General features: G+C 41.2%; 1 protein-coding gene across 2 annotated transcripts; it reads left to right on the top strand.

The window, feature by feature from the left end:
- Positions 1 to 1,638: 1,638 nt before the first annotated feature.
- mtus1a (microtubule associated tumor suppressor 1a) lies at positions 1,639 to 18,093 on the top strand. Of its 2 annotated transcripts, XM_079556232.1 has the most exons (12): positions 1,639 to 1,997; positions 2,684 to 2,776; positions 3,090 to 3,203; positions 6,398 to 6,615; positions 10,265 to 10,331; positions 13,329 to 13,543; positions 14,328 to 14,433; positions 14,513 to 14,586; positions 15,703 to 15,786; positions 16,455 to 16,571; positions 16,748 to 16,845; positions 17,703 to 18,093. In XM_079556232.1, exons 1-12 carry the CDS (start codon positions 1,787 to 1,789, stop codon positions 17,905 to 17,907), a joined length of 1,602 nt encoding a protein of 533 aa, XP_079412358.1. In that variant the 5' UTR covers positions 1,639 to 1,786; the 3' UTR covers positions 17,908 to 18,093. The 2 variants fall into 2 exon arrangements, with proteins under 2 accessions (XP_079412358.1, XP_079412359.1); XM_079556233.1 differs by lacking the exons at positions 1,639 to 1,997; positions 2,684 to 2,776; positions 3,090 to 3,203 and adding an exon at positions 3,709 to 3,946 and having other exon boundaries at positions 17,703 to 18,090.
- Positions 18,094 to 18,950: the final 857 nt, after the last annotated feature.

Here is an 18,950-nt window from a genome sequence, read left to right as displayed (position 1 = left end):
GTATGTGGAATAGGTATGTTACTATGATGTGTAGGGTACTGTAGGGTATTGTTCATTTTGTTTTTAACGTTTTAAACATTTTCTTTCCATTTGCTTTCAGGCAGTCAGAAAGCCACTAGAGAAACCTCCCTTCCAGCGACCCCATCAGCCAGGACCAAACCCGCTTCATCACAACGTCTTCAAACCACCCCTCGCTCCTCTGTTATGGGCCCCCCTCTCACACCTGCGACCAGACTACAACAATGCAAGGTCTTTGGACCAAGGACCCAAAGTGAGTCCTGTGACGGTGCCAGGGCAGCACAAGGTGAGCCAAACCGGGATTTACAAAGACCTTGACATTAAAAGTAGGAGGGTTAGGCTTTGCTACTGACCCACTTCAGAGCTGGCTGAATCCCATCTTTTTTTTAAGCAACCCATTATTTAAGTGTACTCTAATTTGTAAAATATAAATCTAGATATTTGGACCTACCCCAAATATTTGTTTGATACTTATTCTTGAGACGTTATTTGTGCTCTTAAAAAAACTAATCATGGTTTTGAGCTTTTAAATTACTTTTTATATCCAGATGACACTAAAAGACTTGAACTACAGAGTACAACTTTACCAAAAGTGTCATTAAAGGTCCTATACCTGATCTTTTTTTTTTTTTTTATATCACTTTGCTTCCCAACTTTCCCAGTTCTTCTCAGGGTTGAGAGTATAAGTTATTTAATTAAAATCTCTCATCATATATAAATCCTTGATTATTTTTCTTCTTGGATTTTGCGAATGATATTTGGTGAAATGGAAAATTAGAGAACAAAAGCTGAAAATGGTACCACTTTTTGTGATAAATCAGTCCAGACTACAGGTATATCCTATTGTTTTAATGGTGATTATAATGGCAGTATGCAACAAGCATGCTGACACTGTGGTGCTAAAATGAAAGGTTCCCAGACACGTGTTCCATTTCTATAAACTTATTTATTTGGTTCAACAACCCCATATCCACATCCACATGTGACACGGTCAAGGAGAATTGTCCCCAATTAAGCAGCACCTGGTTACATAAGACTGACTTATATAGGCTGTATAAATGTACAGTGTTTTTTCACAAATCGTTTCACAGTTCAACTATTTAATTCGACTACCAGGAAGAGTATCGGGTACTTTTTTACTGTGTTTATTAGTATATTAGAAATTAAAGAACATTTCTGTAAAAGTGTCAGTATTAGCTGCAGAGCTAGTTTTCAGCTGTTGTCCCCGGGAAAGCTGTATCATGCCAGCAATTACAAAACATTTAGAAAAATGTGAAAGTTGAGGCTATATAATATGGCACGTACATCACACATAACCCTTGCGCCAATGTCTTGTGCAAGTCCCAGAACGGAAGATGTATTTTATTGGCTACAACAGTTACACAAAACTACACAATATACATTATTTTGCACATTATCGTGGCGTTAACAGGACTCTCATTATCTCAAACATTTGTCCTACCCTTTTGTACATATGAGTATCATTCTCAGTCATTCAAAGCTTACAACTGTGCAGACTTTTCCCTCTCCTCACTCGTCTCTCATTGGTCAATGCTCGTGTGTAGTAGACGCCGCCCCCTTGTGTCCGTCGTCATAGTAACAGGTCTGTTCCAGTCTAGTTCACACAGACTGCTCTGCCTCGAGGTGCGATCAATAGAACAGACTCCGGCTGAAGCTGCCTGCATCACGAGACCGGAGCATCTCATTTTGATTTTAGTTGATTTTTAGTTTTTTTTTTTATTGTTACACTTCTGCTTAGTTTACCTCCATGGCTGTTTACGCTGCTCTACGATGCGGCACCATGACCGATTTTTCAGCTCACGTTTTCAGCAACTCCTCACTGATGGCACAGGGTGGCGGACACAGCGGGACCAGCTGCGATCTCACCCTCTTGACTTGTGTGCTCATCGGATCCTATCGCTTCTGTATCTTTCCTTTGTTTGCCGCCTTCAGTGGGAGACACAGGAAGCTCTGGAGGTGTAAGTGACAATCGCGGCTGCCTCTTGATGAATTCCCTTGTTTTGGAAATATGTGTGACAAATCTATTGTCCGAGGTGTGAATATGCAAGTCGATCTAGTATTCGTTAAATAAATATCCTTTCAATCCTGTTAAAACGGCGAATTTTCTGCAATTGAAAGCACTGTGTTCCCAATATTTTGATTAGTGAAAGTTACAGTGACCTAATCATGCAAAAGAGTAGCCTTGTTGGGGATCTCATTTACAATTTCTATATGAAACTCTTAACTGAAGAAACTTTAAGGAGTAAATCTGAAAGGAAAGGCTGATATTGGGCAGAGCAATATCCTCGAACATATCATAATCCTGTCTCTATAGACCTAACCCTGTAGTTTAGACATCTATAAACTGTTTTCACTCTCTCTCAAAAGTGAAGGCTCATGAGTGTTTAAAAATGTACACAATCAACCAAAAAAAGCAAAAAAGTCGAATGTAATTGCACAATAGTAGTCAGAAAAATCTCCACTTCATCCCTAATATGTTTAAGACTCACAGCTCTGAACCAGACATTGTGTTTTGCAAACTTTCTATTTGTTTCAAGTTCAACCCATTTCCTGAATAAGTCATGAAACCACATGTATCCTTTTGTACTGCTGAACATTCTAATTATTTGGTTTTGTGTCCGCTTGATCTTTTTTGTTTCTACAGTTTCTGGCGTCGCTTTAAGACGCGCAACACCTTGCAAAGTCCCAGTCTTCAAATTGAGGCTCACCGCTACTCCCGCAAAAACCAGCACACCAGGTACAACCAGCTGAAGCTCGGGCTAGGAACTAATCATACTTCAGATCATTCAGCTTTTATTCACACACTGATAAGAAACAGCTCTCACATTTTCACATTTGCGTTGAGTGCCCTGAGGCGACGGTTTTGCTTGATCACAGCTGATTGAGTCATGCAGGTCATTGACTGTTATCTCTTCGATCAGACTCTAATTCAGAACCTCTCGGATAAAGCTGGGGAGGTTTGTGGCTCTCCTCAGACGTCACTCTCCTCTTCAGCAGCAACAGGATGGGTCAGTTTAACTCCAGTGTCCTCTCTGTTTTCCTTGTGCCAGTGTTGACCACGGCATGTAAGGCTGGATCGACCATAAGGGGACTGCCCAACGCCGGCCACACCACCTCGCCGAAAAGAACCACCACCACCAAGCTCATCCGACCCAGCGCTTCTGGTAAGGGCTCTACGATATTACGCTAAGATTTTGTCTGTTTTTTATGTCGGCGTTGTGTTTCAGGATCAAACTAATGGCACAAATATAATCTAATGCACTCTATGCTTTGAGTGTGGGGTTTATTTGGTGATGTTCATAGACACTGAGATGAATTATCGAACCACACGCGCTCCACTGGCATGCCTCTCTCTCCCTCCCTCCCATTGGCCGCTGCTTCTCTCTTGACCCCTCCCCCTTCCCTCACTTGTCGGTGTTTCCCGGCTTTGCCACAGCACCGCCATCATGAAGCCTGGGGATGCTGTTGATCTCTGCGTGGACGTTTCTCTGTGTGGTTTGTGGCTGGAGCCCATTTTTACCCTGAGGATTATGGGATTTTAAATACGTTTTTTCATCTCCCAATGCGTCTATCAGCCTGAGCTACAAATCTCTGAGCAGCGTTAAATCTGCTTTGTATTTGTCTAGCTATCAGTGCATTTATTTTTTTTTCCATTTATCAACATCATTTTTGTCAGCGGTTGACTCTCGCCGTTACCTTCGTTATGGCTGAGGTTGCAGATTTATAGCTGCACTAGTGGCTTCTCATATTCTTTGCCAATTGGATTTCCTTCGACTGCTGTGCGAGATGTTATGGTCTCCAAAGCTCTCCCTCTCAAACATCCACGTGCGTCTCACAGTGAAAGGTTTGCTCCAAAATCTCCACCTGCTTTCAGGATGCAAGAGGAACATAGTGGTTTTCCGAACAGGTCTGTCTCTCCTCTGTAAAAGATTCATAGCGTTTTCATGGTGTGTGTGTGTATACATGTGTATCACGGCTGTGGCCAGTGGCGCCTTCTTACTGACCTGTAGCTGTTTACCAAATGTATTTTTAGAGTGGTTTAACTAGGGCCAAAGGTTCAGCTTTCACTTACCTTGGTCACTCAAATGACCCTCAGCAGACGAGCGAAGCCAGAAGACGCCACTTTTTTGATTTTAGCTCTTCAGAAATGTTTTCCAAAACAAAAATGGTTCCTTCTAGTTAATTTCCATCTTTCCTCTTGCAGTAGAAGTTGTTTGTTTAATGCCTTACATTTACAGTTGCAATTATTCAAAACACAAGAGTAAGAGCTCCTGTTTCAATGAAGATGTGCAGAGGTTATTTTGGTTCTCTGGGTAACGCCATGGAAACCTGTTAACACAGCTGTGATGCACTGCGGGTGATCGTTTTAATGGTGTTTTGTAAAAATTACAACTGTATATCTCTAAACTAAAGATTTAAGAGTCAGGTTTTGTTGATACAAGGTGTTTAGTGTAGCGCCTCATATATACTGTAACAACATTTTATTCTCACATCTTTAGACTTGATTTCATTCCTATCTCTTCATGTAAGATATAGTTACTTTGTTGCCATTGGATTTTAAGTCGCCATAAAACAAGTGTGTAATTGTAGTGAATGTGGTCTGCCCTCATGTTGAGTGAGTGCTGTGTTGAGACGTCTCCTTTCATTGGTGAACTGCGCTCAAGAGCGAGAGCCTGGCTCCACAGACCGTCCAAGAGCCTGGAGTGACCAGTCTGATTCAACAGCAACACTGTTTAAATATACAGCATTGTACTGTAATATGCAGTAAAAGTTAGCCAAATGAGGAAATATACTGAAGGCGCTAACAACTTCCATAACAAATCCGTGATAATGTATTCTTAAGAACAACGTGTTAAATGTAGCTTTTCGTTTCTATGTTAGAATCATGGAGAAACATCGTGTCCAGTTAGAGCCTTTGGACATTTTCTTTTTTAAATTATTTATTTCAGGGCCAAGCATACATTTTTGATAGTTCAGCAGAAAGGTGTTGCATAATAATCCCTCAGGACCCAAGCCATGACCAGTTACTGCAGCGTGTACAGCGTGTGCCTTTAGAGTCATGACTCGGTGGCACACGCTGCTGGTCTTGTCTGGCCTTTTATTTACTACAGTTATTTACCTGAAATGTGTAACTGGTGACCCATTCTGAGCTAATGCAAATTCATATTTTATTTGTCAGTGTTTTCCTGTCAGCCCCTCAGATTTTGTTTACTCTATCCCACTATTGCACCAGTTGCAGTATGTTACTTAACCACTAGAGGGTGCCCTGATGAAAGAAACATCTGTAAATGTACTGCCCCAGCAAAGACCAATTCTGATCACAAACCCTGAGAAAGTTTTGACCATTTTACTCATTAATTCAGACTTTTAATGACATTAGAAACAGACTGCAGTTTCCCCAGAGACGTGTGGTACATGGTGACGCTGTACTTTTTAAAATAAAAGGACTCTTAAGACGCAGAGTTATCACACTGTACTTTTTATATCTACTTGAGTAATGCTTTTACAGTACTCTAACCGGAATAAAACATTTACTTTTTTCCACTATAAGTAAACCTATACCAGACAAAGTTGACACAATGAGCATTGTTAAATAAAGCATTGTTTACTTTCTCTAAAGTTTAAGTTGTTTACTTTGAATTGATCAAGATTTCTATGTTTTGTCTGAGGTTACATCAACACTAAATCATAAATTAGCATAAATCGGACTTTTCAAACAGTTACTCAAGTAGTTTTTAGTTTTACTTGGCTTAATAATAATGATGAATTTTGCTTAAAACAGATATAGTTCTACTCGGCTACAGTTTAGACATATTATTTCTTTGTTTTGGCCTATTTTGTATATTTGTTCCTTTTTTAAATGAAAGTGAACCAGACAAAAAGGCTTCATGTTGTGCCTCGAGGCAGCATTTAGTCCATTCATTACAGCTGGTTCTTCTCATATGAACAGACTGTCCCCACGACTGTTACATAACAATGCACCAAATAAATTCATGTTGTGCTCTAATCTCACTTGACCCCTCACTTGTAGCTCTATAAACAAGGTCTAATGGACATAGTGTGTTATTATATAGAGATATTTATAACGCTGATGTAAAGCAAGACCACAGTGCAGTAACGGGGCCTTGCTAAATTAAGTCGTCCTTGGAGACCAGTGTCTGCAGAGGACGGGCAGAGATAAATCGGGATATGGAAAAGTAATTGCATTTACAAGGTCCACTAGAGACACAGGGAGTGAACAGGCGTCAGGGCCGGAGTGAAGGCCTTAGGAAAGTGTTCGACAGACGAGCAGAAGTCATGGAGTCTGGACTAATGATCATCAACTTGGTGACCACACTCAACGCGTGTTCTTTTACAGTGGACAAGGGCAAAGCCGGAGCGCGCCCCCAGCAGCAGCAGCAGCAGCAGCAGGGTGAGAGGAGCACATCCAGACCACAGCAGGGGACAGGAGGAACTCGGGATGTGGGGCTCGCGAGTGTCACCGAGGCCCGGGTCCAGCACCTACAGACGCAACTCGCCCAGAGTAACAGCAGATCTGAGGCTCTCACTGTGGTGCTGCAGCAGACTCTGGATCAGGTAATCATTTGTTTTCATGGCGAAAAGGGGAGAAATGTTTGTATTGAAAGTCTGTCAAAATGCAGTAAAGAGCAGTGTATATGTGCCGATATGAACCGTCATAATTAACGACAGTGCTGCTGGAGATATTGTGTTTCATGAGTTGCAAACGTCTCTGGAAGTTGTCCAACGTAAGAGAGAGGCTCGTTGTGTCGTCCACTGAACAACTGCTGTGGATCAGATAGTGTAAAATGAGAAGTAACAAGGAGCATTAGTCTGTCACACTCGCACTGGGGCTGTATGAGCTACTGCTGCTCTGTTTATGACGGGAGAGGAGGTGCTGGACTCACTTGTTGCTAGAAATTATGGGTCTCTGTTTGTGGCGATCGCTTTTGCCCGCTACTGTAGAGCATCTATATTCTTGTTTTACTCCTGGTCCTTTATTTTACCCTTTTTGGTTAAAGTCTGGTTTCTGATGAAGGCGAATATGTTCTGAGGAGACACTTGCTCTGAAAAGTCCTCTAAATGACTGACTTTTGTTTGACTTGTCAGCTCTACAGTTGGAGTGGTGAGAGTGAAATCTTGTGCATTTGCGCGCACCATTGGCGGTGCGTCAGTTTTAACAGAGGAGCCTTGTAATTGGTTCCCTGCAACCTGACGCCTCATGGGATTATGTATCTGACTGTACAACACAAACAGGCTCATCCCATCAGCTACTCTCCACTAACCATCACACACTGTTTATACGATGTTATAGTCATGGTCCGAATCACTGTTTGAGCACTGAAGAGAACAGGAAACGGAGAAAAAAAATCTGCAATGGACTATTTGGTCTAGACTACCAGCCCAGCTCTAGTACACAATCATTTGCTGCTTCTATTCCTATGCATGAAAACAGAAAGACACATGCTATAGCAGTCCGTGGATAACTTTAGACCCCACTGTTGCATAATATACTCTCGCCGTATGTTGTGGGTGTGAATTGAACAGCGAAGACAGCTGCACTATACGAGAACAATATAGTCAGCTGTCTGTAACACCAACACGTCACCGGAATGAGGTCTGTATTAAACTTCAGAACCAACACAGGGGCGACTTGTGAAGGAAGTCAGTTATCTGCTAATAACTGGCTTAATTAAATGGGAGGGGAGAAACATGGGTATAAAAACAGGACTATTATGAAATCAAAAGGTCAGATTGCACCTCTAGTTTCTTTAGTTGTGTTTACAGTTCTCAGTGACAAACGCTGCTGCTCAGTCACTAATGTATTACAATGAAATGAGTGACTGTATGCTCTGTATGACTGTTTGAAAACGTCACACAGACAAGCTTCAACATGCAGCTTCCAGAGTAGGATAATCATTTATTTCTGATCACATGTTTGCTCATAAAAACATACAATCGCTACATGACATTCAGTCACCGGCAGCTGTGACTGACTCACGTCCATCTGTTTTTAGTTGGATGATTGTGAAACTGTTTTGACACATGTCCTGACTCCTAGCCTGCACACTGACACGGCTGTACTTCTGCTTTCTAGAAGCATGCAACATGGCAGTTCTAGTTTCTCTTTTTTGTTTTTAGATGCGTTGATTTATTTGGTCATAGCATGAAAGAAAACCTTAAATGTCTCAAAACAAATGACAAATTTGGTAACTCAACATTGACTGACGGCTTCACTTCTGCCAGCTAGGACACCATTTCATTTTCAGTTTATACATAATGAGAATTTGAAAACCAATACATTTTAAACCAATAAAATGAGTATACTGTAGGTGTTTTTTTAAGGCATCTCTTCAAATGTATTCCATGCTTATTCCAGGAAAGTGTAACCCAATCTGTCGCAATTACTCATCGATCTAATTCCCCGGCCTCATGTTACTCTACACCTGATCTGATATCATCTTAAAGCCGCACAGACGGCCTTTCAATTCGATACATGCCTCTACATTATGAGACACATATAGGCCGGGCATGAGCTAATGCGAAAACAGTGGTTAGTCAACACCATCACTTCCCACTTGTTTCTATGGCCACACTGTTGCTCATACCCAGATACAGGAAATCTAATCTGCCGTGATGCTATCTCTTAATGTAGCCACAGGTTCTATAGATCGAAGGGTGGCCCTGCATGGGAGGGGGCTGAGAGTTGATTTAGTGCAGGTTTGGGTGAGCGGGGTGGGGGGATGGTGTGAGAGAAGCTCTGATACGTCCCAGGAGAAGGTCACTGCATTGGGCAGAGCCTTCCTCCATCAGCCCCTGACAATTTATCAGCCTCTTCCACACAGCTACTTTCACCTGATTGGTCTAAAGGCAGTTCCTGTCTCGAATTGCCCCACCCCTTTTGTTTTTTTTTCCTGGTAGCTGTACAGTCTGCGGGCAAAAGGCATCGCTCTCCCTCCCTCTCCAGCCTCAGTTGTAGTCCTTGGTGCAGCTGCGGTAGCATGTGGATGTGTTTGGATTATTTTAAACGCTGGAGGAGTGGGTCTCCTTAGCCGGAGGAGGGGGGGCTCTCCGGCACAATAACCCCAGGACAGAGCCTTGATCATGGGCTGCACCGGCAGCAGAGCGTGCCTTTGCGCTCCCTACACTGTGGATGGGGTAACTGGATGTTATTTTATTTTGTAGCAAAACTACTGGGCTGTGTTTTGTTTTTATACTTCCTTATTTGCCTTTTCTGCTGCTCACTTTACATCTTGCATTTAATATGATAGATATTGGAGTGGTGACATGGGCTTTTATTTGTTTCTATGAATCATCAGATACTTAGTCACTGTCTGTAAATGGGAAATGTGTATTAAACGTTTTGTCCAGTGCAAAGTGCTCTCTGCTGCCACAACATCAGCACTTTACTGCAGAAGTGAGTTGAAGCAAAGTCTAGACCCTGGAGTGACTGACTGAATAAGCAACTGCACAAATGCGTAGTGTTAGAAACATTTTATAAGCCTTCATGTTTGCTTTAGGCATGGTTTTATATCAGTATGTTGACCCTTGATAAAAAACGCCTGGATGTTTTATAGTAAAATAGACGCAAACATTAATTGATTTATAATTGTCTTAACCATCAAATGATCAGCATTTATCTTCATCATCATTGATTAACTGTCGCTCTTGAAGTCAGTGGTGAGTAATCTAGACTTTAAACGCTTTGTGACTATATGTCTGTGAAAGGCGCTATATAAATAAAGATCTTCTTCTTCTTAAACAAAGACACTCGTGCACCAAACATTTAAAAAGCCTTTATTTGATCAAGCCTAATTTTCTATAAAGACTTGTGTTGTCTGCTGGGCGTGTTTTGCCCCAGTAGTGGCCCACTGCGTTTTTCAGTGTGTATTGTTAAGCTCTCCCCTTAAATGTGTACAACTTTTAAGAGTCACATGGGGGGAAATATTAAGATTGGTCATGGTAGAACTTTTAAAAATTAAATTAAATCCAGTGAAACAACCCAATAAATTTAAACCCTGAAAAGCAGTACATTCATTAGACAGCGTTGCATTTAAAATAAGTTATTCATGCTCAAAACAGAAAAGTACAACATTAAATCATTGTGAAAGTTCGTTTTGTGGCCAGTTCAGATAAAGATTGAAATCGCAGACTGGCCCTGTGTCTAACCTGTCCTTGCTTGTGTCCTGGATGATTCACGGCGGTGATGTTTACGTTTTGTCTGCAGCGCGATGAGGCCGTCCGACGGAGCAGGGGGCTGTCCCAGGAGCTGCAGGAGCTTCGAAGGGAGCTGAGTGAGTACAGACAAAATCACAGAACACAAGGACACACCTGCAGTCACAACAGGGAAATACAAAACTGACACCGTTTCTAGATTATTTTTTTTGTGATGCTCGTTTTGCATAGTTTTAAAATGAGCGTGGGATGTGGCATAAGAGCATTCCAAAACTGCATTCATACTGTACAAAAGGGCCTGGAGTTTATCCCTCATCTATCCACAGAATGAGGAATTCTCAGTCCTATATCGAGTGTTATGTTGCCTCCTTTTTCCTGCCTAAAATCTAAAAACGTTACTTTCAAAATGGCCACTTCACTGGTACGAAACCATCATTAACTTTCATTTACAGTTATGCGTTTTCCCAATTTCAATTTCTAGCTTTTTATGATGCAGTATTTGTGGTATTCATTATGAGCATGCATATATGTGCCAAGTAAATATGAAAGAAGGATGAAAAATGTATTATTTTCTACCACTGAATGCAAGTCTCATTCCTCGGGTCCAAATAAGTTTGACTTTTGGCTTAGCCTGGCCTCAAAGCTTATGGCACACGCTCCTATAACACTTGGTATTTCCTTTGGCTACTCCTCTTGTAAAATGTGAGCTGACAGTGCATGGGGCGGTAGACTGGACCCCCGGGGAGCAGCACGCGACCCTTGACCTCCCAGTGAGGGCTGCAGCAGCAGAATGTTACACCTCCCAGCCTGGGACAAGTGTTAAATAGGTTGACAACATTTCACTGTAGTTTTCTGTAAAGTAATTAAAGCTGACTAAAAATGTCAAACTCACTAAAGCACAAAATCCTCAGATCTGTTGCCTAATAAAAACACTTTAATTAATGCATGATGGAATTCAACCTTCACGTCCCGGGACAGCGCCGGGGGGCATGTGCCTCGTCTCAGTCGGGCTCTCGAGCCAAAGCTTTGATCTGTCAGACCCAGCAGCTCCTCCCTCTCAATCCACCGCCCGACTCACTCATGACCCCAGTCTGAGCTGTTGAGTCCAGGCATTTTCCCTTTACACATTTCACCAACCTCAGTACCAACGAATTCTCTTAAATATTTAAAACTATTTCTATTGACTGTTGTAGCTGCTATCTGTTAACTGTAAATAAAATCATTACCTTTAACCTAAACTGTTCTAAGCAGTTTTGATCGTTTACATAAAGGTCGGTGTGTGTTGAGTGGGATTTAAACCCAAAGCCTCATATGACCAGATCTGCTGCACATGGGCCATGGCTGAGGAATGCAGAGGCCAAAGTCTGATCGATGGGTTTTTCTGGCACCAGTTTGTGTTAAGGGCAAAGTATGGTCCATGTTCAACCGGTGCTACTTAAAGGAACAGGCCACCGTTTTCCCACACTGAGATATGTTCTTACCTGAGCTTAGACGAGTTGATACGTACCGGTCTGGTCTTTGTGTGTGCCCGTGCAAGAACGTGGTGGCTTCCAACTTCACCCCTGTTTGGAGCTATAGGAATATGTTGGGAGAGGCCAAATGCTAACAACATATATGGTCGTTTTGTGTGACTGAGGTATGTATCAACTCTTCTAAGCTCAGATAAGAACATATCTCAGTATGGAAAAAACCGTGGGCTGTTCTTTTTAAGCTCCAAAGGTATTTACTGACAAAATGGGTTTCCTTATTTTCTTAAGTAGTTTAAAGTCCAGTGTGTTTACTAGAACTACAACTGAGATCCTGGCTGCTCATCATTAATCCTCAGATGATTGTTTTAGGTTAAGCGTTTGTAGCGTTGATTCTCATTGAAACCTTTCCTTTGCTGGTATGGCTAAATGGAGTCTTCAGCCTTTAAAGGCAGTGAGCTGGTCACCCTGGTTAGTGGGCACTGATAAAGTGGTTCTGTTTTCGTCAGACGGCTCATGGAGAGTGTCTCTGTCGCCCACTTCACTGCTCAGATAAACACGGGTGATGGAGACGCCTGTGAAACTCTGACACTGGAATGAGACGCACAAGGGCCCAGTGGGGCATGTCTCTGAAGTCTGTTACTTATAAAGCGGTTTTGTAACTGAAGTCCATCTTTACTGGCAATATTCAGAATCAAATTAAACCACGGTAGACGATTCAGAAGTAGAAATGTATTGTCCCTGTGGGGAAATTCATTTGCAGTGCGTAGATCTGTCTGTTGTCCTTGCGTATTTCTGAACATTGACAACATGTAAAGAACAGACCTGAGCTCAAACATGGCCCATCAACCTCAGATCACATTTTATGTAAACATAAAATTTAAAGGACGTATATAACGTTTTTAAACTGTCATTCTTGGTATCGGTTCCCTCACAAGAAAAGGCTGCTGCTAATAATCAAAATATAAGATTCAGAAACCTGTTTTATCAACATTAAGCAAATGGCCTTCCCTTTGGAACCAAGCCATTATTTCCATTTCTGCTTGAACCACATTTAGAGCCCGTTTTTAAAAAGTGTGGAGGCCAAGACTCAAATTAAATTATTAAAAAATATCAAGTCCATTAGACACTGCTGGTGTTTCACAAAACTACGTGCAATAATCTCTGTATCAGCGCTACTTTATTCCCTGTACCAGCGTCATTTACTGACAACCTGCACTACGACTGTAAACATTATTTTTTTTAAATATTTGTATTTATTCTTGTTTCCTTATTGTTATATATCCGCCTCCCCTAGGATTGTTGCTTTTACTTATAGTACATAAGATACCTCTTTTTTTTCTATTTAACTGTTAAACTGCACATTTCCTGTATATTTTGCACATTTCCTGTATATTTTGCACAACCTGAGTGATCTTATTGAATACCAAATGTAACAAGGGAATTTCTCCGTTGTGAGATCAATAAAGGATTACCTTATTTTCAATCGATTTACAAATAAATGACAGTAGTTACAACCTTGACTAAAAACACATCTGTAAGTGAAAAGTTCCTAGTTTGTGAGTAATATTTGGTAACGTGAGTCTGGTTGTAATGTTGTATTGAAAGCAGCTGATTGTTTCTAACTGAGTGTAATGCTCCTGTGTCCAGTGGATACAGTGAACAGGTCTGAGGGCCTGGCTCAGGAGAAGGAGGCCCTGAAGGCTTCGCTGCAGGAGGCTCTGGAGCAGGTCCAGGCTCAGCACCAGAGAGACTTAATGGAGCTGGAGCAGAGACTGAGAGAGCAGCATCAGATCGAGACCAGCGCAGCTCTACAGCAGCTCCGAGAGGAGGCCGAGAGGAGCCGGGAGAGACTGCAGCTACAGGTCTGTGTTCTGAAGGAGCCACAATATATCACAAAATCACTAATATATTCAATTAATACACTTGAACCACATTGGGATATTTGTTTCCACAGTCTTGGTAACACACTAGCACTGTCCTCATTATGTAACCTTCACCATGTGACCAATAAACTAACCTTGACATTACAAATAAACATTTCAAAACATGGATCTAAAGCAACCAACCACAGTGCATGTAGGAGCCTAAATTATGTTTTGTTCTGTAAATAGTTTCAATCAGTTTAAGACATAATTATTTTTGTTTGGTAACTTTATGGTTATTTTGGTTTATTTACTTCTCTTCAAGTTATTTGGTTTAAGTAATCATTTTCATAATAATTATTTTGGTAATTGGTTTTTGTCACATTTTGTTTGGTCAGGCTATAGGTGTCGCTATATCATGACGCCGCACAGTGTCGCATTTGTGGGGATGGCACAGAATGGAGCCAAACAGTTTTTTGACCACTGCTACCCCTTTTTTGTAATCCCCTGTCAGTCTGTCATGTAATGTATGTTTTTTCTCACTAAAGAGTTTTTAACTGCACATCTTGACTCCATGGATTTTATTATTGACGGTGTTTTGGATTACTTTACGACATGCTAAGGGCGCAGCGAGTCATGCTGGCTTCATATAATTTTAGAACCTACAGTGCAGATCATGTTTATTTAATGAAAAGTCAAGTCTAATTACAGCTGCTCCCTTGTTTGAGCCCGTGTTATTTGACGTGTTAATATTTACTCAGATATTAATATCGTTTTTCCGCAGGTGGAGGAGCTGAGAGACGCTCACGAAGTCGCAAAGCAGGATCTGGAGACGAGCCACAGCCGGCAACTGCAGAGCGTGAGGCAGCAGCACCAGCTCGCTCTGCAGGGTCAGCACCAGCAGGGGCTCACTTTAGCTTCACTAATATCTCTCTTTACTCTTCTAACGTCTGCTGTTTTACCCATCAGAGTTCAGGGACGCCCACGCTCTGGAGCTGCAATCTCTCAACCAGAGTTTGAAAGACGTGGACATGGTTTTCAATGCAAGTTTCACAAATTAAAAGAAACGCAATACACATAACTTCAATTTACACTCACATTTACAAAAGTGTATCCCTGTTAAGATTGCTATTTAACCTCTTAACCCCCTCCTGAACCAAGCATATTATCTCAAGTTTCTCAGGCTTTACCCAAATCTAAAGCTTCTTGAAAAACGTGTCAAAATAGCAACAGAAATGAGATGAAAATGAGGATGAAAATGCCACAAAAGAGTGACAAAAACTGACAAATGTGTGACGAACATGGCAAGAGAGTGTTGGCGAGGTGCGAGGGGAGGAGGAGGGTGCCAGAAATTACAAAAATCTGTGATGAAAACAAAAGAGTAACAGAAAAGTGATAAAAATAAAAGGAAATGGGGGGAAAAAAGTGAAAGTGACAACGAAGATCTATGTAGTTGAGTTTTGTAGGCCTTGGCTTTCAAATAAGCAGTGTTAATTTCGTCGACTAAAATATTTACTCTTAATTTTAGTCAAAGTGATATTTTTGACGACTAAAATTGGACTAAAACTAAATTAAAAGTTTCTCATGAGACTAAAACTATGACTAAAATGTCCAGATATTTTAGTCGACTAAAATAAGACTAAATAAAAATGAAAGGGAGAGACTAAAATCCTCAACTTGTATTGACCGTCTGAAAGAGACTCATATCATGTAAATTCACTGTCAAATGAACAGGTCTGAGCTTTATTCACGTGGAGCAGCTCCATGAAGTCGAGGACCACGATTAAATATGTCGATTACAATGAATATTATATAAGTCGACTAAATTAGTCTTAAATTTAGTCGACTAAATTGACTTGCAATTTTAGTCGACTAAAACTAGACTAAAATTGAAACTTTTTTTTGACTAAATCTTGACTAAAATTAAATTACATTTTAGTCAAAAGACTAAAACTAAAATAAAATATGTTGTCAAAATTAACACTGCAAATAAGGTGTTACACTGGCCTCTAGGCTGTAACCTTTTAGATTTGGGTAAAGCTGGACTGCACTTGGTTGAGGTTAAATGGATTACTTTCAAGCCAAAGATCATCAGAAAATACCGTCTTTGATCCAGTAAAGGCACATATGACGTTCTGAAGCTCTGTTTACATTGACAGGAGAAGATCCGGGAGCTGACTCGGGAAAACGCTGCTCTGACGGACAGACTCGCAGAGGAGGAGAACAGGAACAGAGACTCACAGGTAGAACCCAGATGGCCTCTTTAAATGCTTACAAATTAAGGTTTTCTTGTGCCAACTACACTTGTTTTCTTTTTTATTGGCGGTTGAAAGTACTTTGTTTTGGAAATTTCAATACAGTTGATCATAATCCTTCAAACTCAACAACTGAATAGTAAAATGTAGAGTCTGGAGAAGGGAAAGAGGATTGATGCATTTATAAATGAAAACTTAACATTGGAGCCCATAGAGACACATTCAAACTTATTGTGAGCCAAGTCTTAATCATCCAAATCTGTTCTTATGAAAAGGACCACAGAGAAACTCATGACACGAGGGAAGCTTCGCTCTGAGCAAAACGGATGAGAGGACGGAGATTACGGGGAAAATGCTTGAACTCTGAACTCTGATTTCTTCATTTTTGTGATGATACAAAGCCATTTGTCGCCAAACACTTCTGTCGACTTCAGGTTCTGTTACTTTTTAGCACTGGTTTAACCCTGTTTGAGTTCATTATATGCGCCTCAAACATTGGTTAAAACTCTTGAATTATATTTGAATAATAATGAAGGGGACACATAACAAATCTTCTCCCTTGAAACTAGATGCCGTCTTAATTAGCAGTTTTATGTTGTCCCCTGGATGATTGAGAGTTCCCACACTGGTCCTGATCAGAGCACGTTGTTTGGCAGAAGGACTCGCACACGGTGTATCTGGAGCGGGAGATGGAGAGTCTCAAAGTCGTGTTGGAAATGAAAACCGAGCAGCTGCGCCAACAAGAGAAGAAACTCGTGCAGGTCGACAAACTGGTCAGTCCCATTTCAGTATAAAGATCTGACGACCCGCTGTGGCAAAAGCAGCTCATTGTTTGGAGTTGGAGGAATGAAATTAAAACTATTGCGCTGCAAAATTAAAATTGTATTATCTTGATTGATAAAAGGGAAAAAAACATTGAAACAAATGTTTTTTAATGCTGTGTTTCTAGGCGGAGAAAAACGTGTGGTTGGGAGAAAGTCTGGGGAAAGTCCAGCAGGAAAATGAAGATCTAAAGGCTCGAATGGAGCGACACGCTGCTCTGTCCAGGTACAAGCGCCAAGAGTTAATGTAGTTATGGTTTTGCTTTTTAATTTGACCTTTATTTAACCAGGAAAGTCCCACAGGGGTCAGGAATCATTTCCAGAGGAGTCCTGGCCCCAGAGAGGAACCTCTTGTACATATTTTAGTAGTTGATTACACAATAAATGGTTGTCCTTCATAAAGAGACTGAATTGAGACTTAACATGGTTTTAATGTTTGATAAACTGTTTAATAAGTTGTTAATCTAATTCATTTAATTTAATTCTTTTTTCATGGTAATGCAACATAAAATTGGTACAACAATCCAGAAAACAAAACAATAAAACATTCCTTGAACAGGAGGAACATATCTTATAAAGTCCTTCCTCAATTCAATTAACTAAACAATGTTCCTCCCTCATTATGACTAATGCTGCAGATGTTTCTTCCTCTCTAAAATTAAAGGTAATGTTTGTAGGATATGCTCCTACTCCCGCAAGTGGACTTCAGTTTCCTAAGCTGAATGACGTCACAAACCCTAGTTTCACATGACATGAAAATGTTGTTACTCAATTGAAAGCTAAGAACCTCGTCAGAGTTCAGTCTGAGCTTTAACTACCGGAGGCTGCTCTAGCACAGTACAAATTAGGACGTTTTTCTTTATTTTTTTCTTTTTCTTTCCAAATAGGTTTAACTATAGGACCAGGCTGAGTGTCGGGCTCATTCTGCCTTCTGATTGGATAGTTGTCTTTTTAAACCAAAGAAAAACTTAACATAAACAACTTTTATATCATGTGAAATGTTCTGTATCATCGAATAGAACTAGGGAGATTCTGTGGGTTAAAGTAAAGGCAGACTTACTTCCTGGTGGTGTCGTCCCACAGGCAGCTGTCGTCGGAGCAGACGCAGCTGCAGGAGTCGCTCCACAAAGAGTCCAAAGTGAACAAGCGCCTGTCGATGGAGAACGAAGAACTTCTGTGGAAACTCCACAACGGAGACCTGAACAGCTCCAACCCCCCCTCGCCCTTCAAGCTACAGTCCCCCCGCAAGCCGCCCCTGTTCTCCAGCCCCCCCGTGTCCCCCAGATAATGCAGGGCGGCCCTGGGGAGCGCCTCGCTTTGGACTCGAGACCAAAGAGACCAGACTTTTCGCTTCTTGGAGGATTGTTTTAACATAAATGCACTGGAGCACTTAAGACTTTTTGCCTTTTCACGTCTGATGTTTGGATGGGGAAAAATCTCAGGAGATGTTCGTATTCACTACTTTTTTTTTTTGTTATTTATCGTTCAGCTTGAAAGGTGAGTGTGGCAGCGGATGGAAAAGTTTCTACATTCACTCTGACGGAGAAGCATCATTTACATGTCTGAAAGCCTTTGTCTGAAGCCAAAAAACAAACTTCAACTCAAACTTTACTGCCCATTTTCAACTTTGCGAGCCTTACTTTCACAACTTTACATCTGCTAATGCCTCCACTTCGCCGTTACCATCATCTCTGCCTGGTGTTTCAAAAGCCATAGTCCCACTTTGCACGGTTTTAATGCAAAAGCCTTCTCTAAGCCATAAACGTGCATCCCTCTTGGTCCTTAACACTTTGATGTGATCTAGTTTGTACATCTGTGGGCTGAAATCTATTCTGTGCTGTCCATGTTCTTTCTTTGACCGAGGGACCAACCTGCCTGTCTGTCCAGGTTTGTGTGAAATGCAAACGTTGTTTTGTCTGAGTTGGGTTTTAATGGTGACGTTTGGAAATATGCATTTAATAAAGTCTTGTATAAAAGTTGACCATAGCAAACTCATTAATCTAGTTGAAGCATCTTGAGTGCAGAAATGTAAGTTAACGACAGTCAGTAGGTTCAGGTGCTTGGTGGCGGGACGATTTTCTTCATAGTTAAAGGGATATTTCAGGATTTTTGACATAAGGCCTCATTTTCTAGTTATCCAGAGTGTTGCTGATTTCTGGAGATTTTTTTTTGTAATTCATGCAGTTCTTATATTTGAAGAGTTGCGTGGCGCTAGGCTAGTGCATTTCTATGGTATCAGCTAGCCTGCATTAAAAACAGTCTGACCCGCTCCACAGAGCACCTGAGGCAAATCACTTATAACACCAGACTAACCATATAAATGTCTGTGTC

Source organism: Gobius niger (genome assembly GCF_951799975.1).
Source record: "Gobius niger genome assembly, chromosome: 5".
Classification (NCBI taxonomy): domain Eukaryota; kingdom Metazoa; phylum Chordata; class Actinopteri; order Gobiiformes; family Gobiidae; genus Gobius; species Gobius niger.
This window is presented reverse-complemented; position numbering and strand designations above follow the sequence as displayed.

Bases quoted from the DNA above. Each gene is read 5' to 3' on its own strand.
- mtus1a (XM_079556232.1), top strand. From the start codon at position 1,787: ATGGCTGTTTACGCTGCTCTACGATGCGGCACCATGACCGATTTTTCA. The intron at 2,777-3,089 runs GTACAACCAGCT...TCCTTGTGCCAG, and splicing joins CGCAAAAACCAGCACACCAG to TGTTGACCACGGCATGTAAG. The intron at 3,204-6,397 runs GTAAGGGCTCTA...GTTCTTTTACAG, and splicing joins CATCCGACCCAGCGCTTCTG to TGGACAAGGGCAAAGCCGGA.